This window comes from Oxyura jamaicensis, chromosome 17 (assembly GCF_011077185.1).
Source record: "Oxyura jamaicensis isolate SHBP4307 breed ruddy duck chromosome 17, BPBGC_Ojam_1.0, whole genome shotgun sequence".
NCBI classification, from domain to species: domain Eukaryota; kingdom Metazoa; phylum Chordata; class Aves; order Anseriformes; family Anatidae; genus Oxyura; species Oxyura jamaicensis.
The window spans coordinates 211,190-235,843 of NC_048909.1; the positions used below are offsets into that span (position 1 = coordinate 211,190).

A 24,654-nucleotide genomic window follows, 5' to 3' on the forward strand; every position below is an offset into this window, starting at 1 on the left:
TTTTTGGAACAGGTGGATTAGAAAAACTTCTTTCCTTCGTCTGGGAAAACAGCATTCCTGAGATTTTGGGTGAGACTTCTCATCTTTTTTCCCCTCCTGCTGCTTTGTCCCTAGTGAGTATTTTGTCTGCAAGTCCCTCAGGGTGAGAACAGGCTTTGTTGCACAGCTGGGACAGGCTCCACCAAGACCTGTTTTTCCTTGGGAAACGATGCCTAGTGCCTCAGCCTGGCAGCTGCTGGTAATATAGAAATACATTCCAAGAGCCTGCAGATGCCCCAGGCATGCTGGTGCCAAATCCTAACTCAGATTTACCTGGGACCAAGCACTCAGTGTTGACCCAGATATGGGGTGAGTAAAGGCAGAGCTGGGGCTCTGGATCTGGCACTCTCTTTGCCTGTGTCATCTGGCTGTTCCTCTGGGCTTGCTGGTAAGCAAAGGGACTCCTGTAGTGTGCGACATCTCACAGAGATGCCTGCTCCTTCTCTGCATAGGCCCTGTAACAAAGGTGGCACCCTATATACAGACTGCAAGTATGCAGAATTTGCATTAACTCATGGGAACCTTATTGCTGTCCCACAGCAAGCTCTGGACAAGTATCTGATTCATTATATAGCTATTTTAGGATACCATACATGTCTGGTCATGCTGAGGGTCTCTGTCCCCAGTGCTATGAAAGCAGAATTGGCTCTTGAAATTTCATCTTGTGCCTCTGTCACTGGGGGCACTCAAGGCAGGATGGTGCTGGGGGGATTGTCCCCCTTTTATCTGGCCATTCAACAGGTTTCTCAGCTGCTGCGTGTCTTCTGAGCCCAGTGGTTTGGGGGCCATGATCAGCTCCTTTGAGAACAGTTATAATGATGATGTGATGTGCAGGGAGCAGGGACAGCATCTTCCTCCATGGACACCCTTTCTATGCCCCTGTATAGGGTTGGCTGTGCCTCCAGGCTCCAGCTGGGTGCTAAGTGGAATACTTGCCTGCCTGGGCACAGCTGCCAGGAAGTACTTGCCTGTCCAAGTACTGAGCTCCTGCAGGCACAGCACCAGTGGTGTGATGGCAGCAGGGCTCCAGAGGTGCTGGACAGCCTTGATGTCTGCTGGGACATGGGGCCCCAAGACCTCTGCCCTTGCCTTGCTGCACAGCGCAAGGACATGTAGGATTGTTTTAGGGAGCCCAGAGGTGGCAGGGCAGCAGGGTGGCAGAGCAGCAGAGAGGCAGGGTGATCAGGCTGCACCAGGCTGGCTCCCTGCATGGTCACTTACACATTGAACCTGCTTGCTCAGGCAGGTCCTTTGCTTCATAATCTGGAGCCCTGCAGAGGTGACATCTGTGCCATTGGAGCACTGGCATTGCTGGCATCCAAACCCATGTGTCATTGATTTTCTCAGTCAAATGAAGCTGAGCTCTCTTCGTCTCACGGCATCAGGAAATCCCCTGCTCCATCCTCCAACCCTCCCTGTCCCTTTCTTTCTTTTTTCCTGCTAAATTAATGTCTGGAGCTAATTTTATACTCCATGGCAAAGACAGCCCATATGGGATACCCACTTCAGTGCAGGTGCTGGGTCCAACCTGTGGATATGGCTGGGTTGCACAGCCCCACTGCCCCTCCCAGTGATAGCCCTGGTGAAAGGGGCAGGATGAGACATGGCTATTCACAGGAGCCTCCCTCTGGGGCCAAAGCAGCCAGTGGCTGCCCCTCGTCTGGCTGCTAGGGCACCATGGCTGACCTTGCATGCAGCAGTGCTGTTTTGCACCATATGTAGATGCAGCATTGCTGAGATGTTTCTCTGGCTACTGCTGGGTTCACATGTCTGTGATTCCTTTTGCATGGCTGAGAGTGCGTCCAGCCCACAAGCATATCCCAGTGTCCAGTGCCTCCCTGTTTGTGTTGGAAGTTGAGTGTCCTGGGATATTAGTCTGTGTTTTGGCTTTGGGCTTTGCTGGGGGCACGCCTGAAGGCACCACCAAGGGCCATGGAGCTGTTGTGTGAGCAGTGGTGCAGTGGAAAGGCGATTCATGCACAGTCATGCACACTCATGTGCATGCTCCAGGAGTTCTTCACCCTGGAGTTCCCTGGGTGGGAAAGCAGGGCCAGCCCAAGGGACAGAGAAACAAGGCATCAAGAATCAGCAGCAAATGGCCAAGGAGCTACCTGCCCACTGGGGCATGGTGAACAAAGGGTGGCAAATGTGACTTTGTGCAGAGGAGGCCAAGGGGAGCAACCTTCCTGCAATGAGAAAGCCCCTGCTCCACACCACATATGGGCAACCTGGGAACAGGATGGCTGACACTGCACATGGCCAAGGTATTAGTCCAGCCACGTGCAGACTTTTGTAGGAGGATCCCACAGCACTGAGCAGCCACTTGACAGAAAGGCAGATATGTCCCCATGTCTCTGAAAGCAAAATAAGGACAAAGAGCAAGGGACGATCCCTACCTTCACAGAGCTATTCCAGACACATCCTTGCTCAATGCTAATCAGAGGAGAGCTTGATTCCTCTTCAAACAGCCTCAGAAGACATCTTCTCACTTCTTTTTCAGTCAAAATGATAAATGTGAGTCTTGGCAGCCATTGGGAAAAGGATTAAGAGTGTCTAGGGAAGGTATTTTTGCTTCTGTGTTAATCCTTGGTGTAGTTGCACCTGTGACAATTGCAGGTGTGTACCTCAGAAACACTGTGTGGGTGAGAGAGATGGCAAGAAGAGTCGGGAACAGTCAGATATTTCCCTGTGGAAAATTGAGAAGAATCTATAAAGTCAACAGTGATGCAGGAAGGCAGAGGAAATGGTACAGACTCTGTTCTCCTCTGGTATAAGCAGCAGACTTAAAGAAAAAGGGGTATTTTTTTTTTCACATTAATCTGTACATGAATGTCTAGGTGTTCATTGATACAGGTTTTCTAGAGGTTAAATACTGAAAGGGAGGACTTAGACACACCTGCAAACACTCACATGTTAAACACAGAGGAGAAAGCCATGCACTGCTGTCAATAGGCACCAGTCTCTCTATTTAACCATTTACTTCCCCAGCCCCTGCTGCTGGTCACTTCTGGCTGCGCTGAGCAGAGCAGAGGGATACATGGGCTGATGATCTCCTCCATTCTCACTGTACAAGGGGCTTGCAGCCCTGCTTGTGGGGCAGGAGAGAGCCCCCCTGTTTTGACCACAGCAAGCAGCAGGTGGAGGTCTCAGCTTGTGCCCAGCTGCATGCTCCCAGAGAGAAGAGCCCAGGAAAGGTCACTGTCTCAGAGGGAGGACAATGGTCTCATCCCTGGTGGATTGCCTTCCAGCAGCAGAGCCTCCTTGACATGCAGTGAAGTGGTGGCCAAGGGCACATAGACCACAGCCCCTGGCAAAGGCAAGGGCCTCTCTAAAAGCCTGATGCCACAGCAATAGTCAGGAAGTGCTTAAGAAACCCAAGTGCTAGTGCAGTATGTGTTGTGTGCAGAGCAACGGTGAAAAGTGGCTTGCTTCAGAAAAAAAAAAAATAAATAAGTGAGGCTGCCTGTGAGGAGCTAAAGTGTGACCCTCCTGCATGCAACTCAACTGGGCTGGAAGCCATATCCTCCTTCAGACTACTCTCCTTGGTGATATCTCCTTGTTTATTATTTTGTTCACTGTCTTATCCCTCTGTGTAAGCAAGCTCGAAATGTCCCTTTCAGAGCCAGGGGCCCAACCTCCCTTGGCTCAGTGCTCCATGTGGAAATGCATTTCATGAATCACTTGTGACCAAATTAAAAACTATCTCAATATATGTCTGTACTCCTCATAGCTGTCATAAACTCTTTGTAATGATTAAAAGCAGTAATATATTTATAACAGTTGGTAGGTGAGACTCCTTCTCAGAGCTTTTCTGTTGCTCACCTCCCACCAGACCCACTTGGGTGCCAAGTGCTGGAGGGCCTCTGGCCTGAGGCAGGTGGGAGCCCCCCACTCCCTGCCCCAGGGTGCACAGTCCCCAGCCCTGCCAGGCCCTCACTTTCCCAGAGTCTGGCTGTGGCAGGCGTGATGCCAGAGCTGGGGACAGGAGGGGCTGAGTCCCACAGCCTGGGTGGTGCAAGGGGGGGCCCAGGATGGGTTAAGGACAACGTCTGGGGCAGCAAGAAACTGGAACTGAACAAGGGGAATACTCGGGGGAGTGGGGTGGGGGGGCGGCGCTGAACCCCGCAGCAGGGGCGATGCCCAAGACGGGGGCCAGGACTGGGCTGAGAGCCTGGGACAGGAGTTGAGGAGTTGATGCCCGGGGGCCGAGTCCTGGCTCAGGGGCCGTGCCCAAGGTGGGGGGGACGGGGCCGAGCCCGGGACAAGGGCAGGCGCATGGACCGGTGCCGGCTCCCCGCTGCCCGACGGGGCCCGTGTCTCGCCCGAGTGGGCCGGGGCGGCGGTGACTCAGCCGGGAAAAGGGGGAGAGGAGGAGGAGGAGAAGGAGGAGGGGGAAGGGGACGGGGAAGGGGAGGGGGAGGAGGAGCAGGAGCTGCCGCAGCCACCGCGGAGCCACTCACCTGCCCCCGCCGCCGCCGAGGAGCGGCAGCGTCCTCCCGGCCCCGCTATGGCCCGCCGGGTCGCCGCCGTCCTGCTGCTGCTCGCCCTCGGCTGCCTCCTGGGCATCCTCCTGCTCTGCCTCGGCTCCGGGGACGCGCGCGGCCCACCGGGCTTCAAGGTGAGCGGCGGGGGCTGCGGGTACTGAGGGAACAGGGACGCGGGGCACCGGTGGCATCTGGGCTACGGGGGCTGGGGGCCTCGGGGGCCCCGAGTGCTAGGGAGGGCACCCAGCTCTGGGGGTTCCGGGTGGGGGAGATGCTCCGGGATGCGGGAGCTCCCTGGCGCCAGCAGAGTCTCGGAGCCGGCGGTCCCCGCGCTCCGGCCGAGCCCGGCCAGAGAGCCCGGGGGGCTGCGGGGGCACCGCGGCACGGCCGCGCCCTGCTGCCTACCCTCGTTCACCTCGGAGGAGCCTTCGGAACGCAGCAGAACAGCAGAGGGCCCGGGGTGCGGTGTCCCTGGCCAGGCTTCTGGGGACGGGCGCCCCGGGCACTGCTGGGCTGCAGCTGCATTGCCTTAGCTGGCACTGCAGGGCAAGAAACGTGCTTGCCTATGAAAATGCGCTGGTGTTTGTTGTTTTCTTGTTTGTTTTTTGTTTGTTTGTTTGTTTTAATTTTACATTCAGGCACCAAAGGAAGTTCCCGAACAATTTCTTGTTTCCAAAGTCCTCTGACTGACTCCTGCTGCGCAAGTATTTTGTTTTAAAAAGGTCTTGTTTCTTTCAGTGACAGACAGCTATTCCATGGGGAGCAGGCTCTTGTCCTGGAAAGTGGTTCATCCACAACCCCCTCTTTCTCATCCTGACCAATTTGCTTGGAAAATTTCTGACTGCCAGATGTGTTGCCTTCTCTCCAGATTTGTCAGCTGTAATGAACATTAGGTTGAGAAAATGAACTAGCTTAGCCAGGATGATACTCCCTGGTTGTTAGTATAACTACTAATTATTAATTCTTTTCCTATAACACCTTTCTTTGCCACTCATTTCCATGTGCTGTGGCAGTTAGGGGCTGTGCTCATAGTTGGTTTCCAAGCTGATTAAGTCTCTTGGGACATGGGGGAATTAGAACTACTGTTGCTGAGACCTATATGTATTTGCAGTGTTTTGGTCAGTCTGGGAAACTTTTTATCCTCCTGCAGTTGATTCCTATCTGGAGCTTTAAGCTAGCTGTGTTCATGCAGCACTGCAGTTTGGGGTTGCACAGAGGTGCCTGAGGCTAAGCAGCCCAACCCAGAGACCTGGGGTTTTGCCCCATTCCTGGATGGAGCAAGTGCAGCAGGGTTGGCACCATGGTGCTTTTTCCTGGGGGGATGCTGCTGGGCAGGCATGGAGAGAGGTAATTTTACACAAAGCTCAGGGCTGTTTTGGGGATGCAAAGATTTATCTTATTCTAACTCAGCCCAAAATGCACCAACACAGGGTGAAGTGCTTGTTTTGGACTCACTTGGCAGCCCCAGCCAACCCAGGGTTCTGGCCTGGATGTCAGTGAGCTACAAGATTTGTCCCAACCCTTGTGCTGCTGCTCACCCATCACCAACAGCCATTTCAGCATGGAGGGCAGCCCCAGTCTCTGACCCTTCTCCCCAGAGGAGACAGCCCTCCAGCTTAATGCTGCTTTGGGGTACATTACATGCCCCTGCTCTCCTCCTGCCCTCCCTCATCAGGGGGTCAAGGGGCCAGCTCCAGATGCAGGTGCAGGCCTGTGGCATGTTCCTGGCTGGCCTCCACTAGAGCCCCTGTGCAGCAAGCCAACCCTGTGGCAATGGGGAGCCTGGAGCAATGTCCCCAGCCCTTATGAGGCAGAAGGAGGGGCAGAGGCAGCAAACCAGAAATACTCCAGCCCTGCAACTACCCAGTAGCTCCCCTGCCTTGGGCTGTGCTTAGGAGCTGGCTGCACCTCTGCTTGTGCCATGGCTTGCATGGGGTGAAGATGCATGAGTGGGTGGATCCTGTGGAAATCTGCTAGCCTCAGGATCAGCACAAGGATCAGGCCCTGTTTGCTGGTTTGCCCTGCTCAGTTTAGTGTGGCGGCCAGAGTTAAGCCATGATTGTGATCAGTCCTGCTCCTTTGTGGCTGGGGGGGACTGTGGGCCCATCCTCCCCTCTCACCCTGGGTGGGACATAATGGTCCTTGCTGGCTTGGTCCACATTAGTAACAGCTTCTGGGTGACAGCTCAGTTCACCTATGAGCTAAGGCTAACCCACAGCTCTACCTCTTCTCCTTCTAGCTCCTTTGCTTGGAATATAGCCCTAAAAATAGCCCAGATGATTTATTCTGCTACCAAAGGGACCTCAGAACACAGTCTTCTCCTTCCCTTCTGGTACAGAGCTGAGCTTATGGCATCACGGCCTTACAGCTCTGAGCTGTTTTCTTTCCTTTTGCAAACCTTCCTTTTTTTTCCTTTTTTTTTTTTTTTTTTTTCCCCCTTCTTTTGGCAAATCTCTTCACTGGCTTTTATAAAGCCTGTCAGGTTTGTTCGCTGTGAGCCATCCTGGGGACAGCTTGGGTTCCTGTGGCAGGAGACCTGCCATAACCTGCAGCACCCTCAAGGGAATTGGGCTCCATTGTGGGGCCAAGCTGAGCCCACACTGTACTGTGGCACAGCCCATAGAGCCCGTGGGTGGGTAGGGATGGGGACCTTGGGCCACGAAGCACGGCCGTGGGGCCCGACACCAGCTGCAATGAGCTGGGCTGTTCTCAGCACCCCTCCCTGCCTCCCCCAGGGGTGTGGGACATTTCTGGGCAACCTTTGGGGCTGTGCTGTTCTTGTCCATTGGGTGAAGCCACACGTTTGATAGGAACCCCAAGCCCTACCTGCGGTTTTGCCCTGTGGCCTTTGAGGACATTGACACTGTGTCCTCTCCATGGGGACTGAGCTGCCCTGGCTGTGGCCAAGGAGGGCAGAGCCCACAGGCCGCACACGGCCACTGTCCCCATGTGGGGCTGTGCTGGAACTGTCCCCAGTCCTGCAGCATCACTGGAGTCAGGCTGATGGGTTCTATAGATAGAAAAATTGTATCTTCACATGCTGCCAGGACATGCTGGTGCTGTGGGACTCCCACAGGCCGGGGCCAGGGCTGTAGACATGGCATGTGAAGCCTGCCAAGCCCTGTGACTCTGGCAGCCAAGCAGGACAGGGCCAGTGAGAGGGGTGATGGAAGCCAGGCACCAGCACGGGGAATGCCAGGACATCATTTTGTCCCTCCAGTCGTTGTGTTCAGCCAGCTTGCTGGCAAGCACAGGACACCTTGGCTGAAGAGCTGAGGCAGCACTTACACTGCAAATCACTAATGAGATGGGTTTTTGGTGGTGTTTCTTTCTCCAGAGGTTTGCCGCGTGCAGAGGTCTGTACGTGACCCGCCTGAGGCTCACAGTGCTGCCATAAGCCTCTGTCTCTGTGCCTGCACAGCAGCTTGTGCTGGCTGCACTGGTGACACCCACATCCCCCTACGAAGGGGACAAAGGGGTAAAGGAGCCAAGAGCTCACCCTGGTGCTCATTTCAGGAGAGCACTGGGCTGGGTGTCTGAGCTCCCTGCACCCCCAGCTACACTCAGGCCCTGCAAGGTGCATGTGGCCCAGGTAGGGGCTGTGACAGGGACAGGAGCTGGTGCTGGCACCAACACAGCTGTGCTGTGGGCAGCAGACCTTGTCCTTAGCTGCCATTCAGATGCTGAAACAACGTGGGTACCCCGGGTCTCCAGGAGGGGACATGGCATCTGCTTCATCTCTGGGACCCTCTCAGCCATCTGGGTCTGGCCTCTTCCCCTTCATAGATGTGTGCGCACATGGCCTTCCATTCCTGCTCGCTGCCTCAGCTGCTGGGCCAGGCAGGCAGTGCTGGCCAAGCCACCACTGCCAGGGAGGACGGCGCTTCCGCAAGGACAGGCTGGGATGCAGAGTCCTGTGGAGGCCAGAAACGGAGTCAGGCAGGGCTGGCACATGGCACTTCCTGAGGCAGCCTGGCTCCCATCACATGCCATGCAGAGGCCATGGTTCCTCTTGTGCAGGGGCAGCCAGGGTGCAGGACATGATGGAGCAACTGTCTGTGCCGGGAGCTCCCTTCATCAGTCCTGGGCCCACCTCCTGGGGCCAACCTCTCTCCAGCACTTTGTACTGCCACTCATTGTTACCTCATCTGGATCCCAGTGCTGCTGCCTATGGCACCCATGTCCCCACAGGTCCCTCACCCACAACTTGGTATGCTGCCCATCTTTACCCCACACCTCACAGCAATGGGTTCTGCCTCACAAGAATGCTTGGGTTCAAGAGGACACTTAGAGGTGCTTAGAGCACATAACAGAGGGACATGCCTGCTTGGGGCGACTGGTTCTGGTTCTGCAAGATGCCAGGCAGTGTGACCCAAATCTGACACATCCCCCAGGGAAGCTGTTCCAGGCTGTAGCCAGGCTGGTGATACACTGAAATGGGAGTTGTGGATTCTAGAAGGAATCGCATGCCCTCAGGCAATGCCACTCCCCAGCTGCTGCTTTGGCAGCCACCGAGGAAACCTGCATACACAACAGAAAGCTTAGTGGAGGTGGTGCGGGTGGGAGTCAGCTTTGGAGTTGGGGGACAGCCCCACTCACCCCACAGAGGTTGGCGCATGCCCTGCGGGGAGGGCATGGGGTCAGGGCTGCAAGACCCTACTGAGTGTGCTTGGCTTACTGTGGGTCTAAGCAGGCAGCACAGCTGTCCCAGGCACACCCACACATGCCTATGCACACACATACATGTGAACACGCATTCACGCACACCCACCTAAATGCACACACATGCATACAAACCGGCACCATGTGCACACAAACTCATGCCTGCACACCTGTGTGCATCTACCCTCTCACATGCACATGTACGCCCATATACGTACATCTATAGACAAGCATGCCCACACATGTGCATCTACATGCACATCTGCACCCCCACACATGTGCACCCTCCACCACAGCTCTCCAGGAGCTGGAAGCAGCCAACCCCACACCAGTGCTTTGTCATGGGACATTTCCCCAAATGCCACAGGCATGTGGAGCGTCCCCTGCCCACCCTGAGTATGGCCATATGTCTGAGCTGGTGTGGCCACGTCTGTCCCTGCTTTCTGGTCTGTCGTGTCCCCAAGAGCTGCTCCCACTGGGCTGTTCACATCCCTTGGCACCAGGTATCCCCAGCGCTGTGACTGCTCAGCACTCATCCTCTCAGCCTCCTGCTTCAGCACTTCTTAGCCCCTGCTGCTCCTCAGCTACCCCCATTTCCAGCCCATCCCCTTGGCAGGCTGCAGCCTCCCCCTGCATCACCCCAGAGTTGGTGACACAGGGGCAGCACAAACCCCCACGCTGTCCCTGGTGTCCCAGCTCATCCAGCTAATATCACTCAGGGGTTGCCTGAGCACACTGGCCCCAATTCCCCCTTCTTCCTGGCCACAGAGGAGGACTCTATTGGCTTTTGTCCAAGGGCACAAAGCAAAGCAATGCCTGTTAATGGGAGATGTGGGAGACTGTGGCACCAGGGGGAGTCACATGTTGAAAATGGTTCCCAGGGGAGCAGGGAAGCACTGTCTGTTGTGGGGCTGTCTGCTCATATGGAAATGGGGGTTGCTTCTGAGGGGAGCCTCAGGTGACCTTTCCCATGTCCCAATACTTTATTCCTGCTGCTTCTGAGAAGCTAAAAGTAAGCTACCCAAAACTTAACCCTGCAGCCACCTGACCTGGAGCCCACTCTGCAGCTGGCTGAGGACAAGGACAGGCAGCGATGGGGCCGTGGCTCAGAGCCAGATGATGGCCTCACTGGCCCAGCTGGTTGTCTGTCCCCATGGGACCCAACCAGGCAGGGCTGGGGCGGCTCAGGGGTATTGGGCTGGAAGAAGAGCAGCCTGCCCCTGCTCAGGGGTCCATGTGGGTGCTTGGCAGGGATTTATGGGATGCAGGTAAAGCCATTGTTTAGGCCAGGTTTAAGTCTTAGGTCGTTTCACTCTGGAGAGGTGGTCAGCTGGGGCAGCACTGAACCATCTTGTGATCAGCCTCAAGCTAGCAGCCTCCTCTCCAGCAGAAAAGCAGCTCTGGCCACAGTGTGAAGAGGCCCAGTGCCCAGAGGCAGCCCTGTGTCCATGGACAGCTGAGTGAGGCAAAGGGGTCTGGGGCCTGGGGGCTGCCAGTGGCATGGCACAGGGCAGCTTCTCCCCAGGAGCTGGGTAACTTTGGCAGGAGGGAGCAGGGGTTATTTATAGCCACAGAAAGGGCAAGCCTTACAAGGGCAGGGAGGAATAAGGTGGCTGGCTGCCCTTCTTTGGAGTGCTGCATCCCCAGGCGGCTGCCCTGCTGGCCTGAGGGGCCACAGCTCAACACAGCTGCCTGCCACGAGGAGCAGTGCTGTGGGGATGGGAGCAGGAGGCAGCACCGCCTGGCCCGTGCTCAGCGAGGCGAGTGGGTCCCTATGCCCAAAGAGCCAGTCCCTTTGGTGTGCTGAGCAGCATCCCAGTTCAGTGGTGTCCCTCTGGCTGGGCAGAGTGCCCCACTCCCAGTAACATCCCAGGCCAGGCAAGATCCTGGTATGGACAGGTAAGACCTCACTCAGTGCTCACCCCAAGAGAGGATGCACCTCCACTGCCTAGAGGAGCTGGCTGAGGATGGTGGGACTCAGCTGCAGTAACTTCCCTGGAGGCGGCCAAGGGCAGCCAGAGGGGCTCCCACCCTCTGGGTCTGATTCCTGCCTCTCCACCTGCAGTACGGCATTGTGCTGGACGCCGGGTCCTCCCACACCGCTGTGTTCATCTACAAGTGGCCTGCGGACAAGGAGAATGACACTGGGGTGGTCAGCGAGCACAGCATGTGTGACGTGGAGGGTAAGGGCTGTCCCAGTCCCCTGGGTGCTACATCCCCTCACTGGCAAGTGACCATGACAGTCCACATGGCCTGACTGCCCTCCCTGTGCTTTCAACAGGGGCAGTGAGGTGTTAAAAGGGGTCTGACTCTGTTCCCAAAACCTCCCCCTTTCTCCCAAGGGAAATGTGCTGTAAGGGTGGTGGCAGTTTGTCTTTTCCTGGCATGCATCAAACCTCCAGAACACAATTCAGGCTCACTGCCTAACCCAGCAAGAAGCAAGGGGTGGGTTTCCACTATCCATTTATTCAGCCTTTTACAAACTGCCACCAAGTGAGAGATGCAGCATGGGCAGAGGACATGTGGCTAAGCTCTGGCTATTTGGACAGCCATGTGAACAGCTACAGCAACCCTCAGCACTACTGAACATCCTGGGAGGGGCAAAGCTGCTCACTGAACATCCTCCCACCATCCACATGGCTGCAGGGTAATGCAGTTTCCCTCTCCACAGGTCCTGGCATCTCCAGCTACAGCTCCAACCCTCCAGCTGCTGGAAAAAGCTTAGAGCACTGCCTGAACCAGGCTCTGAGAGATGTGCCAAAGGAGAAGCATGCAGTGACTCCTCTCTACCTGGGTGCTACGGCTGGCATGCGCCTGCTCAAGTGAGTGTTGGCTCTGGCAGTGCAAGCTGCCGGGCCTCAAATGTTACTGGGGAGGCCTTGCCTTACCACCCTTCCATCCCACCACCCATGATGGGGGTGCAAAATGTGAAGGATGGCTGTGAGGTCACCCTTTGCCAGGCAAAGCTGCTCCCTGCCTCCAGATTCCCCAAGGCAGTGGCTCTGTGTGCCTTGCACAGCTGCTGGGGAATGCCATGCTGCAGGAGATGCTCTTCAGGACACAGGCAGCATGTCTCTCTGTACTCTCATGTGGGACGAAAAGGAGCAGTGGAGGTCTGGAGGGGCAGCTCCAAGATAACTCATCCCTTCTTTTTGGCTAGATAAGAGCAAAGCCCCCTTGCACTTACTGCCATCCCAATTGGACACAATGAGGGTATTATCCCGCAAATCCACATGAGCAGACAGTCCTGCTCCATTTGCCTGGTCACCAGAAAGAGAGAGCACACCTCCACCTCTGCCTCCTGGCTCCTTCCCTAGCAGAGACAAGGAAATTAGCTGGGTTTCGGGGGATGTCCCAGCAGGTACATGGGTAAGAGTTCCCCACCTACCTGCAGTCAGCTCCCACACACTGGCAGAGCTGGAGAGCTACACAGCTCTAACTCTGCCCCTTGCACTGCTGCATGTTTCCATCTTGACTGCAGCATTGCAAACATCCAGGCCTCGAACGCCGTCCTCAGCGCAGTGGCAGCCATGCTGAAGTCATACCCCTTCGATTTCCGGGGAGCAAAGATCCTGTCAGGGGAAGAGGAGGGGGTGTTCGGCTGGGTCACAGCAAACTACCTTCTGGAGAACTTCATCAAGGTGGGCAAGGAAGCACAGTGCCCAGCAGGGATGGCTGCGGTGGCCAGACTGCCCTGCAGCTAACTGCTTCCTGCACCTGCTATTGTCTCTGCCCAGCGTGGGTGGCTTGGGGAATGGATCCAGCCCAAGAAGAAGACCCTGGGGGCCATGGACTTCGGGGGTGCTTCCACACAGATCACCTTTGAAACCAGGGACACCATTGAAGACCCCAGAAATGAGGTGATGCTGAAGCTGTATGGCCAGCCATACAAAGTGTACACCCACAGCTTCCTCTGCTATGGAAGGGACCAGGTCCTCAAGAGGCTGCTCTCAAAGCTCCTCCAGGTACAGGCATGTACTCACCCAGGGATGCTGGCTATCATCACCCCAGCATTTATACAGGGTGGGAGGTGCTGCACCCCAGATCCTTCAAAGCACTGCTTTGGACCTGTGATTACCTCCTGAGTTCAGCTTTGGGGGCCAGGGCAAGAAGGGGATGATTTGCAGAGAACCTGGGGTTGCTGGCACTCATGCTTTCTCTGTGGGCTTCTCCCAGCCCTGCTTTCCAGGACAGCCCTGGGGGTTCAGCTGCACACATTTCCCAGCCAACTCTTGGCTTTTGCCCCCTAAGCCTCTCCCATGGTCCCAGGGCTTCCTCCCACCCTCTCCGTAAGGTGTTGCATTCAGCCTGTGCCAAATATCCTGAGTCATCTCGAGACAATGGTAGCAACTGCTGTCTCCTGCAGTCCTTTGCATCCCAGGCTTGTTAAACATCTCCCTGGTGGGAACCAGAGCCAGACAAGTGGTGCCAGGGCTGCTGTGGTACAGGGTAGCCAGGGTGATGGCACAGCTCACAGGGGCCCATGTGTTGCTCCTCCAGCAGGCTGAGAGCTACCAAGCAACTGTCCCCAATCCCTGCTGGCCCACAGGCTACCACAAGAGCCTGTCATTGAGCAGCATCTACGATAGCCCCTGCACAGAGAAGGAAAGGCCCAGCCTTCCCCTCAACACCTTCGTCACCATGGCTGGCACTGGGAATGGGAGCCTCTGTGCTCTGCACGTCAGCAAGCTCTTCAACTTCACCACCTGCTCCTTCTCCCGCTGCTCCTTCGATGGCATTTTCCAGCCTGAGGTTTCAGGAAACTTCATCGTAAGTCCCAGCATGGAGCAGGGTGGTGGTCTGGCTGTAGGCTCTGCAGCAGTCCCCTGGCTCCCAAATGTCATGTGTCAGCAAAGTCAAACCCCATCTCTGCAAGGGTGGTTGCTTGCACCCACCACAGGTTACACCAGCTCTCTGTGGTGAAAGGGTTTACTCCCAGCCTGTCCTACAGGTGTTTCCATTCCTCAGGCCTTCTCTGCCTTCTTCTACACGGTGGACTTCATCCAGACAGTGATGGAGAGACCTGTGCACTTGCCCAAAGACCTGAAGGATGCTGCTGAGACCATCTGTGCCACCAGCTGGAGTGAGGTGGGCTCCCCTTACACAGTGGGAAGGAGTGGGATGCTTCATGTGGGACATCTCCTGGGCTCTGAGAGCATCTCTTGGAGACGGCTGGATGTCCTGGCACATTCGCATAGCATGTAGTAGGGATAGGGTTGGTGATGGCTCCCACATGTGACCAGGAGATGTTCAGGTGGGTATGAGAAGTGCCTTGGTCAGCCAGATGCTACTTAGAGCTTTAGGCTGCAGAAACAAACCCTGGAACATACTGGCCTGACCCCCTTTCTCTCTCTTCATGCATCCCATCCAGCTGCTCCAGAAGGCTCCTAACCTGGAGAAGAGGCTGTCAGATTACTGTGCTACCAGCATGTTTGTTTATTTGCTCACCACCAGAGGGTACAACTTCAACAACCATTCCTTCCCAAATATTGCCTTCCAGAAGAAGGTGAGTAACACCAGAGCACATATCCATCCCATAGTATTCATTTGACACTAGGCCAGAAAGCACTACAAAAGGAATCATCCCAAACCAAGAAAGAGCCAAGCAATGTGTGAAGAAAGATCTTGGGGATAAGGGGCAGGATGGGACTCAGTTTTGGGGTTTATATTTTGAGATATTGAAAAAAAAAAATGATCTGAGTTGACTGTAGGGTGGTCATGGAGTCAGGAATTTCAAGGTCCTCCAGCTCGTCCCTGGCCCTCAAAACACTACTGATCTCAACCAACGAGAACAAATTTCCCAACGAGCTGGTTAAGCTTGTTGGGAAATTACCTCAGGGTAGGATCCCACTTTTGCCAAGTCCTTTCACCTACATGAGCTGTGGGATGGGCAGCAAAGTCAGGACTGACCCTAGCAGATGAGATCCTGCTCCTGTCAAATTAGTTCAGCTAAGCCACCAGGTCACTGCTTTGTCCCTGGGCTAGCTGGACCCACAGGCAAGCAAGGACTCAGGGTGCTGTGGACTCCTCCAGACTTCTCTTCTTGATTGAGCTGACAGTGAGATGGTCCCTGGAAGGTCCCTTGCAGTCCATGGGGCTGGATTGACCAGGGTGGTGACCATGCCAAGTTGTTTCCACAGGCAGGAGAAACCTCCATCGGCTGGGCCCTTGGCTACATGCTGAACCTCACCAACATGATCCCAGCAGAGAAACCTGCTTCCCACAAAAGCATGCTGTACCACTACTGGGTCATCCTCATCCTGCTTTTTGTGGTCACCACCCTGACAGCTCTGGTGACTGCTGTCTACCTGCTCCGCCCCAGCAAGTCCAGCGCAATCTAACTGCAGGGACAGGACAGGCCTTGTCTGCAGGAGCCAGCACCATCCTTTCTGCTGAAGTCTGAATACTTGGGTTGCAGCAAGTGCTTGGAGATACTGTCCTCTGACGCCCAATGCTGTCTGCCCTGGAGGAAAAGCTGTCCCTTTTTGCCTTCCCCTTGCTTTCAAGCAGCAGAAAAGGTAGGGATGGACAAAAGAGGACTGCTGACCCTGCAGTGCAGCAGGAGGAGAATGTCTTAAGAGTTTCCCAGTACTACTCAGGGACGGATGCTAGAGCAGTCTCAAGGTTAGGACATTTGTATCTGGGGCATCTACCACCAGACCTGGGCTGGACTGGGCCATTGATTCCAGACAACTGCAGGACTTTCTTCTCTCATGTGCATGAGGAAGGTGGGGAATATCACTCTAGTCCGTATAGCTGACCTCACTATCCTGTCCCTGGAGAATCAGCCCAGCTATTCAGGGGAGCTCCGGGCATTGCCCAGAATCTACACTGTCTTCCTGGCTGATGCACAAGCTCCAGTGACCTTCCCGAATGCCAGATCTTGACCTGGAGTTCCACCTGCCTTGAAAGGGCCCCTTCCACTACCCAAAGGGGCTTTGAGTAGGGGCTAAGCAACAACCAGAGCAAGCAGCTTCCCAGGCCTCTTCTTCAGCAACCATATGCAGTGCCTTTCTCATTCCTGTGGTTCCTAGGCCAGTCTCATCTTTGCCACAGCCAGTGCCTCCTCTGGCTCCCGGGTGCATGGCTGTGTCAGTGGTGATGGACTTGCTGCGTGAGCAAGGCTTTCTGCTGCTTTAGGATTTGAATCCTGCATCACTCCAAGCCAGACAGCTGGGAGGATGTGCCTTCATGTCTGAATGAGTAAAAACAAGTACATGGAAATATGCAGAAAGGTTTGTGGTTTTTTTTTTTTGTTGTTGTTGTTCTTGTTTTTTTTTATATAATCAGAAATAAATATTTGTAACCATTCCTATGGCTTTGTCACCATCATAGCAACAGGTTGACAAAGCCTGGCTGTCCCACAGGAGTAGTGCTGCTGGTGGGCTCTGCTTGGACACAACCACATGTAGAGCTCTGCCCGAAAGACTTGGTCTCTTGCAACCTGCCCAGTGCTCAGACACATATGGTTTTATATGCTTTACCAGTCTGCAGAATTCCCCAAGACAAAGTGGGCTTCAAATCCCACTCCAGGCTTAGGCCCACCTGAAGTGGAAGCCTGAGAAGTTCAGGCTTCCTGAGCACCAAAACCTCAGTCACCCCAAAGGTGCAAGTAGGCAGTGCTCAGCATAGCTCTGTTCCATGCAGTCACTTCTGCACTCACAGATGCCCCGGTGCACACAGGAAAGGCTTTATTGTCCAGCCAAGGCAGAACAGCAGTCAGGAATTTGTCAATGCAGTTTGCTCTGAGCTGCCAGGCCCACAGAACCACTGCAGTTCCCACCCAGCAGTGGGACAGCTGTGCAGGGCCCATCTTGACTCATAGATCCCATCTGGTAACAGCCTGCTGCCCCCACCACGTTCCTCCATGCACCCCCAAGAGAGGAACAGCTTCTCACTGTCCTTGCTCTTGCAGACAGCACCAGCTCTCCTCCTTGGGTTTGCTCACTTACTGATGTCCTTCCCTAACACTGCGCTGCACTGAACTTTTCTCTAAGCCACTTTGACTTTAGCTGTTCTGATGGTTGCTCCCCATCTCTGTGTAGGGACAAATGGCATTCTAGTTTTAGATGATGTTCTTAGCCCACACAATCAGTTTCAATGCCCAGCCTGTTGTTTTTCCAGAACAGGAGCTCCCTCCGGCGGCCAGATACAGGTACTCCAAGGTCTCAAACACAAGGAAGTATTTCTGTTCTCTTTGAAGCTGAACAGCTGCTGCTCCACTTTAAGAAATTAGCTTGATTCAAAAACTATCTAAGAAATTCGGCTGCAACTGAATGAGAGCTGGACATCCACTAAAAGCAGCCAGGTTGACCTAGTCATGACTTGGGGTTTGCAGCTAGGAAAAAAATCAAAGAGATTCCTGATCTTCCCACATGCCTCTCTGGACATTTGGGATTCAAGACAGTACCCTTCCATCCCTGTGGGTGACAGATCCAGATGCAGAGTCTGAGCTGGCCAGGTGCCATGACTTGACAGCAAGTGAGGCAGGCGATGCACAGACTGTGCTTTGGGCATGCTCCCTTTGTGAGGGCAGAGATGGTGCCCGAAGAGGCTGTGCAGCTGCAGTTTCCAGCCCCATCTGGAAACTCAAGAAAAACCTTGCTGTTATGAGGGCAAAGAGACTGTGACTGACTATGCTCAAGAAACAGAATGCTTGCGTCAACAGCTCTGCTGCCTCACAGCTTAGCCTAGACACGTCCATGTTTGAAGACATTTCACAGCCCAGTGCTTTTAGATTGTAAAACCTATAGTCTCAGGGAGACCAGATTACAGAATCACAGAATCATCTAGGTTGGAAGAGACCTCCAAGATCACCTAGTCCAACCTCTGACCTAACACTAACAAGTCCTCCACTAAACCATATCACTAAGCTCTACATCTAAACGTCTTTTAAAGACCTCCAGCGAGGGTGGGGAGGGTGACTCGACCACTTCCCTGGGCAGCCCATTCCAATACCTAACAACCCTTTCGGTAAAGTTTTTCCTAATTTCCAAACTAAACCTCCCCTGGTGCAACTTTAGCCCATTCCCCCTTGTTCTGTCACCGGGCACATGGGAGAATAGACCAACCCCCACCACGCTACAGCCTCCTTTAAGGTACTTACAGAGAGCAATAAGGTTGCCCCGATCCTCCTCTTCTCCAGGCTGAACAACCCCAGCTCCCTCAGCCGCTCCTCATAAGACCTGTTCTTTAGACCCCTCAGCAGCTTCATTGCCCTTCTCTGGACACGCTTGAGCACCTTGATGTCCTTCTTGTAGTGAGGGGCCCAAAACTGAACACAGTACTCGAGGTGCAGCCTCACCAGAGCCGAGTACAGGGGGACAATCACCTCCCTGGACCTGCTGGCCACGCTGTTTCTTATACAAGCCAGGATGCTGTTGGCCTTCTTGGCCACCTGAGCACACTGCTGGCTCATATTCAGCCGACTATCAACCAATACTCCCAGGTCCTTCTCTGCCAGGCAGTTTTCTAACCACTCATCTCCCAGCCTGTAGTGCTGCTTGGGGTTGTTGTGCCCCAGGTGCAGGACCCAGCACTTGGCCTTGTTGAACTTCATACAGTTGGCCTTGGTCCATCCGTCCAGCCTATCCAGATCCTCCTGCAGAGCCTTCCTACCCTCGAGCAGATCAACACACGCACCTAACTTGGTGTCGTCTGCAAACTTGCTGAGGGTGCACTCGATCCCCTCATCCAGATCATCAATAAATATATTAAAGAGAACTGGCCCTAACACTGAGCTCTGGGGGACTCCACTAGTGACTAGCCTCCAACTGGATTTAAATCCATTCACCACGACTCTTTGGGCGCAACTATCCAGCCAGTTTCTAACCCAATGAAGCGTATGCCAGTCCAAGTCATGAGCAGCCAGTTTCTTCAGGAGAATGCTGTGGGAAATGATGTCAAAAGCCTTACTGAAGTCATGGTAGACCACATCCACAGCCTTTCCCTCATCCACTAAGCACAGCACTTTATCATAGAAGGAGATCAGGTTAATCAAGCAGGACCTGACCTTCATAAACCCATTCTGACTGGGCCTGATCACCTGGTTGCCCTGCAAGTACCACATGATGACACTCAAGATAATCCGCTCCATGAACTTCCCTGGCACTGACATCAAACTAACAGGTCTATAGTTTCCCAGGTCTACCCTTCAGCCCTTCTTGTAGATGGGTGTCACATTTGCTAGCTGCCAGTTGACTGGGACCTCCCCTGATATCCAGAACTGCTGATAAATGATGGAAAGTGGCTTGGTCAGCTCTTCTGCCAGCTCTCTCAGTACTCTCAGGTGAATCCCATCCAGCCCCATCGACTTGTGTACATCTAAATGCTGTAGCAGGTCACCAAACATTTCCTCACGGATTATGAGGGCCATATTCTGCTCCCCCTCCCCTTCCACCAACTCAGGGCACTGGGTATTCAGAGAACAACTGGTCTTGCTGCTAAAGACTGAGGCAAAGAAGGCATTAAGCACCTCGTTTTCCTCATCTGTCACTAAGTTTCCCCCCGCACCCAGTAAAGGATGGAGATTCTCCTTACTCCTCCTTTTTGTGTTTATGTATTTATAAAAACATTTTCTATTATCTTTAACAGCAGTAGCCAGATTGAGCTCCAGGTGAGCCTTTCTAATTTTGTCCCTGCACAGCCTTACAACATACTTAGAGTCTTCCTGAGTGGCTCACCCTCTTTACCAAAGGTCATAAACCCTCTTTTTTTTTTTCCTAAACTCTAGCCACAACTCTCTGTTCATTCTGCTTCACCATCCACCAGAGTGCCTGCCTCCAGGTGACACCTGCACCCCACCTCTTTCCATCCTATTGGCAGCCTTTACTTTATCCACAGTGTGCACTTTCAACTCTGGACTTTTATTATGTTCGCCACGTGCAATCTCACACACAGACCACCTGTGAGTCTCAGGTTTCCAACATGCATACACTGCACAACTGACTTATCTAAGCTCCCTGGCAATACTGCAGACAACTCCCATGCAGCACAGGCACATCAGGCAAACAGGAAGGAGTGAAGACAGCAGCAGCAGGACACCAGCATAGCACACTGTGCTGCACTGGCTACTCCACAATATCTCCATACTTGTTCCTCCTCACAGGTGGTGCAACTCTCTCTGTGTCCTCTGGGCTGAGATTTTCTGCAATAGACAAGAACAAACTCCTTGTACCCCAGACAATCCCAGCATCTTTGGCAGGGGTGAGCAGAGAACCATAAAGCTCTGGTGAAGAGTTTAATATCTCTTCAGCTTGGCCTAGCTTCAAGAGCTCATTGATACCAATAGCAGATAGCAGGAGGCAGCCATGAAAACCACCCCACAGAGGCTGTTCTGGTGTCCTCTGCAGCCCTACCTTTCTCACTGAGCAGCCTGGCTTAAGCACAAGCATGGAGGGGTTTGCTAGCTCATTCCATCTCCTGCCCTATTCTTCCTCTTCTAGCAAACAAAACCTCCTCCACAACGTCTCTCATGAATCCACAGAACAGGCAGACCAGCAAGTAGAAGTGAGCATGTGCTCTCCATACCACTGGTTGCACCCAGATGATGGGTCCAGAGAACCGAGAGCTTTGAGACAGAGGCAGGGCACTCTGGCTGCCCTAGCACTGCTGCTACCCCAGAGGACTGCTCCTGTCACATAAGATAAGAGTCCCTTAACTGCAGGGTGCCTCTGAGGGACTTTAGCAGGGATTCTAAGAAAGATACAAATAGTCACCAGCTTAGAAGCAAAGCAGGAACAGCAAAGAGCTGCAGCAGGCAAGACAAGCCCAGGTAAAGCAACAAGGAGACATGAAATATACCTGTAGGTTGAGACATCCCATCGGCCATGGTATGCTCCTGTGGGGACTTGCCCGTCTCCAGGTAAATCCAGAAGTCAGAGCATTTCTGTGTCTCTGCTTTGGTCACCATATAGCTGGCAAGGGATCCTGCAGCTGAAGAGACCAACATGCAGGCAGCTTCCAGAAAGCACTAGTAACAAGAGTGTTTGCAGGCAGTCCCTGAGCTTCCCAGGCACTCTCGAGGAGCTTGGGGAGCAGAGGGTTGGAACGAGTCAGGGCACAACACTCCCCACATTAAGGGCAAACTGTCGTTCCATCTGCAAACGCGGCCCTGCCCCTGCGAGCCGAGGCTGCAGTCCCTGCAGGGCCCAGCACTGCCAGCCTGCTCACAGCCGAGCCCGCAGCCACATCCAGGCAGCAGGCGCTAGGCAGGGCAAGGAGGATCAGGACACTCACCCACGGACAGCAACAGGTTCCACTGGAGGGTGTACGGCAGCTTCTTGTTCACCAGCTTCTGCACGGCAAAAGCGGCTCCGCTGCCTGCCAAAGCCCAGGGACCGCGAGCAGTTACCAGCCAAGGCCACCCGCCGGTGGGGGCCGAGTGCTGGGGCCTCCCCTGCCCGGCACTCCGCCCGCCCGCCCCAGCCGTACCTGCCAGGAAGGCGCCGATGCCCTTCACGAAGGCGTGGGACTGGCACGCCGCGTACTGCCGCAGCGCCTGAGAAGACACCGTCAGGGCACCGGCCCGGGCCCCCGCCCAGTCCCCGGCTCGCGGCCCCCCAGCCCCGCCAGGGAGGGCCGGCGGCGGCGCCTACCGGGTGCTTGGCGGCCACGCTCTCCTCCACCCGCCGCAGTCCCAGGTTCACCATGGCGGGGCCGCCCGGGCGCGCAGCGCCTCCCTCGCCGCCCGTGCGGGGCCAGGGGGCCGACCCGCCCCTTCCGCGCTGCCACCATGGCGGAGCCGCCAGGCCCTTTTTGCGTTCTGCGGGACGGGGCAGGCCGGTACCTCTGCTACTGCTGCCCCGCGGCCGGCCCCGGCTCAGCCGGCACCGTCTAGTGAGTGCAGCGCCAGGCGGGGGAGCGGACCGGGCCGGGGTGGCTCAAGCACAGCCTGAGTCGCTGTCCCCCCGTAGTGTGACCGACGCGCTGGAGGTCTGGGCCGGGGAGCTCGGCGCCCGCCCGCCGCAGGGCCGCGTACGTAGCGGGGCTGGGGGCCACGGGGAGGGCCGGGGCGGCGGGCCGGGCCGGGGCGGCGGGGGCCCTGGCCGCGCCGCAGGAGGTGCCCTCTCCCCTCAGGCGCCGCAGGGCGGGACGTGCCTGCCGGAGGACGGCGTCGCGAACCTCAGGTGGGTGCTCGGCGGGGAGCCGGGGCCCTTTGCCGCAGGGCCCTGAGCACCCGCCTCACCCCGGGCTCTTGCCCGCGCAGGGAAGCCCTGCAGCGTGGGGCCGTCTCCCTGAGCCTGCAGGATGGCAGGGCCACGCTGCAGCTGCAAGGGGAGGCTGGGCACACCACCCTTCATCTCTGCAAGCTTCCTGTTGCAGAGGCGAGGACCCAGCTCCAAGCGCTGATGTTTGGCTTGGTGACTTGCATCAAGAACCTAGAAGAACATCTCAAAGGTCTGTGTGTGGTTGTGGAACAGGGCAAAGGGAGAAAGGAGATCAGCTTCCATCCATTGTCATGGTATTGTCTCTCTCCCACCTAGGGTTCCCCCAAGTGGGCTGGTTCAGAGAACTAAGTAAAATGGCATTTTTAGGAGGCTATGTTTTCAGTCTCATCCCACATGACATCTCCTCTTGAGCTCTGGCTAGATTGGCCAGGAGAGATGCAAATGTGTGGGCAGGGCAGCAGAGGTGCTACTTTCGTCTTCCTGCTTGGGCTGACCTGTTCCCAAAGCTGGCCAGGGCCTTCCCTGACCATCTTGGGCAGAAGAGATCCTGTGTGGGACTAAAAGCAGCATTGTGACAGTGTGCAGGAGCATAACCTTGCCATAATGGCTGACACCACAACATCATTGCCTTACAGAGGCAAGTTCCCTTTACCGTGAGGGTGACAGAGCATTGGAACAGGCTGCTCAGAGAGGCTGTGGAGTCTCCATCTCTGGAGATATTCAAAACCTTACTGGATGTGATCCTGTGCAACATGCTGTAGGTGACCCTGCTTGTCAGGGAGGTTGGACTAAATGATCTCCAGCTCTCCCTTCCAACCCCAACCATTCTGTGAAGGTCTTGGGGTAGCAGCACCCTAGATGGAAGTGGCTAGAAAGATAATGTTGCTAGGTTTGGTTGTGGGCTGTGGAGGGAGGGAACTTGCTGGGGAAGCCCGGGATACATTGGCACATAATCTGATTCTTGTTCCTGCCTCTGCAGTGATGGGCACACTGGAGTCTTCCTGCAGCCCTGAGAAGAATGCTGCCCAGAGCCAGCAGCTCTTCCTGCCAGGTAGGCAGTTGCCATGGGTTGTGTTGCTTGTTTGACTTCTCTTCCCCAGGAAGCTGCTGGCTCCTGTGTCCTGTGTACTCTCCAGGAAACTCTGAGCCCCCTCTGCTTTGGCTGCTGTCAAACACCCTGCTCTTAGTGCCCTTCCCAGCACAGGAGGGGCCAGGGTTCAGCATGGTAGCTCTTGAGGTGCACTGTGCTGAGGTCAAATGCCTAGTATCACCAAGCATGGTTGCTTGCCAGCCTCCAGGAGAAGGTCAGGCTTTACTGCTTCAGGCTTCACATGGCAGTTCTATGGGTCCCTGAAGCTTTCACAGAGGAGACCAAGCATGACCCCTCACCATCCATGGCTGCTGGAGGCACACCCTGCGCACAGAGGGACTTGCAGGGTTGCTAAAGCAACCAGCTGACATTCGCTTTCCCTATCCTTCCTGTCTCTGACTGAGGCAGACCCCAGCCCCAGGAAGAACAGGGGTGCTGGCTCAGCTTTGTCAGCAAAGCGGAAGATCCCAGGAGAGTCTCTCATTAATCCTGGTTTCAAAAGGTAAGTCCCAGTGCTGGGACTTGAGGTCCAGTGGACACCAGTGAGCTCTGGGCTGGCCTGTGACTGTCCTTCCATCCCCTTCTAGCAAGAAGGCACCATCTGGAGTGGACTTTGAAGACTCATGACCTGTGCTGTCCTGTCAACCCCAATGACAGCATTTTCAACCATGTGTGGCTGATAGAGGTTTTATTGCCCCCTGGCCCTGCCAAGCTCCTTGCTGCAGGTGTGGCTCATGGTCAATAAAGGAGATGGATGGGGCAAGCAGGACCCAGAGACCTGGAGGCAGTGCCTGGCAGGCCTGAGGGGGCAGCAGATCCTCAGCTAGTGCTGTAGCAGGGCCTTAGGGGGAGGGGGGTTAGACAGGGCAGGGGTGACAAAGCGGTGGCTTTTTTCCCTGCAGCTTCTCCCTGCTGAAAGGGCCACCCCTTTACTCCACTTGCCATTAATTGGTGTGTTTTTTTTTAAATAACTTTGAAAGATTTTTTTTAAAGATTGCCTGTGCTTAAGTTATTGCCAGTAAAGCTGTTTTTAGCCAGCTGGTCTCTGGGGGCTTGTCCAGAGTGACAGTGTGTGTGTGTCATTCCTTTTTGCCCTTCCATTGCTCTGGAGCCATGTGGCCAGTTTCAACTGAATCTGAGGGTTCAAGAGGTCAGAGAGTTCGCTTTCTTGACAGTTTTGTGCTAATGGGCTGGTGGGTGACTGGTTAAG

At 55.0% G+C, this 24,654-nt stretch overlaps 3 protein-coding genes across 9 annotated transcripts; 2 read left to right on the top strand and 1 right to left on the bottom strand.

Annotated features, from left to right (window-relative positions):
* The first annotated feature begins 4,228 nt into the window (after window positions 1-4,228).
* ENTPD2 (ectonucleoside triphosphate diphosphohydrolase 2) lies at window positions 4,229-16,496 on the top strand. Of its 2 annotated transcripts, none has more exons than XM_035341530.1 (9): window positions 4,229-4,657; window positions 11,251-11,368; window positions 11,857-12,007; window positions 12,667-12,826; window positions 12,923-13,150; window positions 13,689-13,955; window positions 14,154-14,273; window positions 14,557-14,691; window positions 15,326-16,496. In XM_035341530.1, the coding sequence occupies exons 1-9, from the start codon at window positions 4,547-4,549 to the stop codon at window positions 15,524-15,526; spliced, it is 1,491 nt and encodes a 496-aa protein (XP_035197421.1). In that variant the 5' UTR covers window positions 4,229-4,546; the 3' UTR covers window positions 15,527-16,496. The 2 variants fall into 2 exon arrangements, with proteins under 2 accessions (XP_035197421.1, XP_035197420.1); XM_035341529.1 differs by having other exon boundaries at window positions 4,232-4,657; window positions 13,686-13,955.
* Window positions 16,497-20,029: 3,533 nt separating this feature from the next.
* TMEM141 (transmembrane protein 141) lies at window positions 20,030-21,934 on the bottom strand. Of its 3 annotated transcripts, XM_035341287.1 has the most exons (5): window positions 21,782-21,921; window positions 21,618-21,684; window positions 21,423-21,506; window positions 20,988-21,119; window positions 20,030-20,331 (listed from the first exon to the last, which is right to left on the bottom strand). In XM_035341287.1, exons 1-5 carry the CDS (start codon window positions 21,833-21,835, stop codon window positions 20,255-20,257), a joined length of 414 nt encoding a protein of 137 aa, XP_035197178.1. In that variant the 5' UTR covers window positions 21,836-21,921; the 3' UTR covers window positions 20,030-20,254. The 3 variants fall into 3 exon arrangements, with proteins under 3 accessions (XP_035197178.1, XP_035197177.1, XP_035197179.1); XM_035341286.1 differs by having other exon boundaries at window positions 21,423-21,684; window positions 21,782-21,924; XM_035341288.1 differs by lacking the exon at window positions 20,030-20,331 and having other exon boundaries at window positions 21,086-21,212; window positions 21,423-21,684; window positions 21,782-21,934.
* Window positions 21,885-24,507, top strand: PAXX (PAXX non-homologous end joining factor). 4 transcript variants are annotated; one of them, XR_004754931.1, is made up of 8 exons: window positions 21,885-22,022; window positions 22,100-22,160; window positions 22,263-22,312; window positions 22,393-22,583; window positions 22,670-22,702; window positions 23,334-23,405; window positions 23,491-23,946; window positions 24,032-24,507. XR_004754931.1 is itself a non-coding variant. In XM_035341284.1 (8 exons), exons 1-8 carry the CDS (start codon window positions 21,919-21,921, stop codon window positions 24,069-24,071), a joined length of 645 nt encoding a protein of 214 aa, XP_035197175.1. In that variant the 5' UTR covers window positions 21,885-21,918; the 3' UTR covers window positions 24,072-24,507. The 4 variants fall into 4 exon arrangements, 2 of the variants coding, with proteins under 2 accessions (XP_035197175.1, XP_035197176.1); XM_035341284.1 differs by having other exon boundaries at window positions 23,853-23,946; XR_004754932.1 differs by lacking the exon at window positions 22,670-22,702.
* Window positions 24,508-24,654: the final 147 nt, after the last annotated feature.

Excerpts from the sequence above, each read along its gene's own strand:
- ENTPD2 (XM_035341529.1), top strand. The coding sequence starts at position 4,547 with ATGGCCCGCCGGGTCGCCGCCGTCCTGCTGCTGCTCGCCCTCGGCTGC. Across the intron at positions 11,369-11,856 it reads CAGCATGTGTGACGTGGAGG|GTCCTGGCATCTCCAGCTAC; the intron begins GTAAGGGCTGTC and ends CCCTCTCCACAG. Across the intron at positions 14,274-14,556 it reads GTGCCACCAGCTGGAGTGAG|CTGCTCCAGAAGGCTCCTAA; the intron begins GTGGGCTCCCCT and ends CATCCCATCCAG.
- TMEM141 (XM_035341286.1), bottom strand. The coding sequence starts at position 21,835 with ATGGTGAACCTGGGACTGCGGCGGGTGGAGGAGAGCGTGGCCGCCAAG. Across the intron at positions 21,685-21,781 it reads GCGTGGCCGCCAAGCACCCG|GCGCTGCGGCAGTACGCGGC; the intron begins GTAGGCGCCGCC and ends GTGTCTTCTCAG. Across the intron at positions 21,120-21,422 it reads GAACCTGTTGCTGTCCGTGG|CTGCAGGATCCCTTGCCAGC; the intron begins GTGAGTGTCCTG and ends TGGTCTCTTCAG.
- PAXX (XM_035341284.1), top strand. The coding sequence starts at position 21,919 with ATGGCGGAGCCGCCAGGCCCTTTTTGCGTTCTGCGGGACGGGGCAGGC. Across the intron at positions 22,161-22,262 it reads CCCGCCCGCCGCAGGGCCGC|GCGCCGCAGGGCGGGACGTG; the intron begins GTACGTAGCGGG and ends CTCTCCCCTCAG. Across the intron at positions 22,313-22,392 it reads GACGGCGTCGCGAACCTCAG|GGAAGCCCTGCAGCGTGGGG; the intron begins GTGGGTGCTCGG and ends TTGCCCGCGCAG.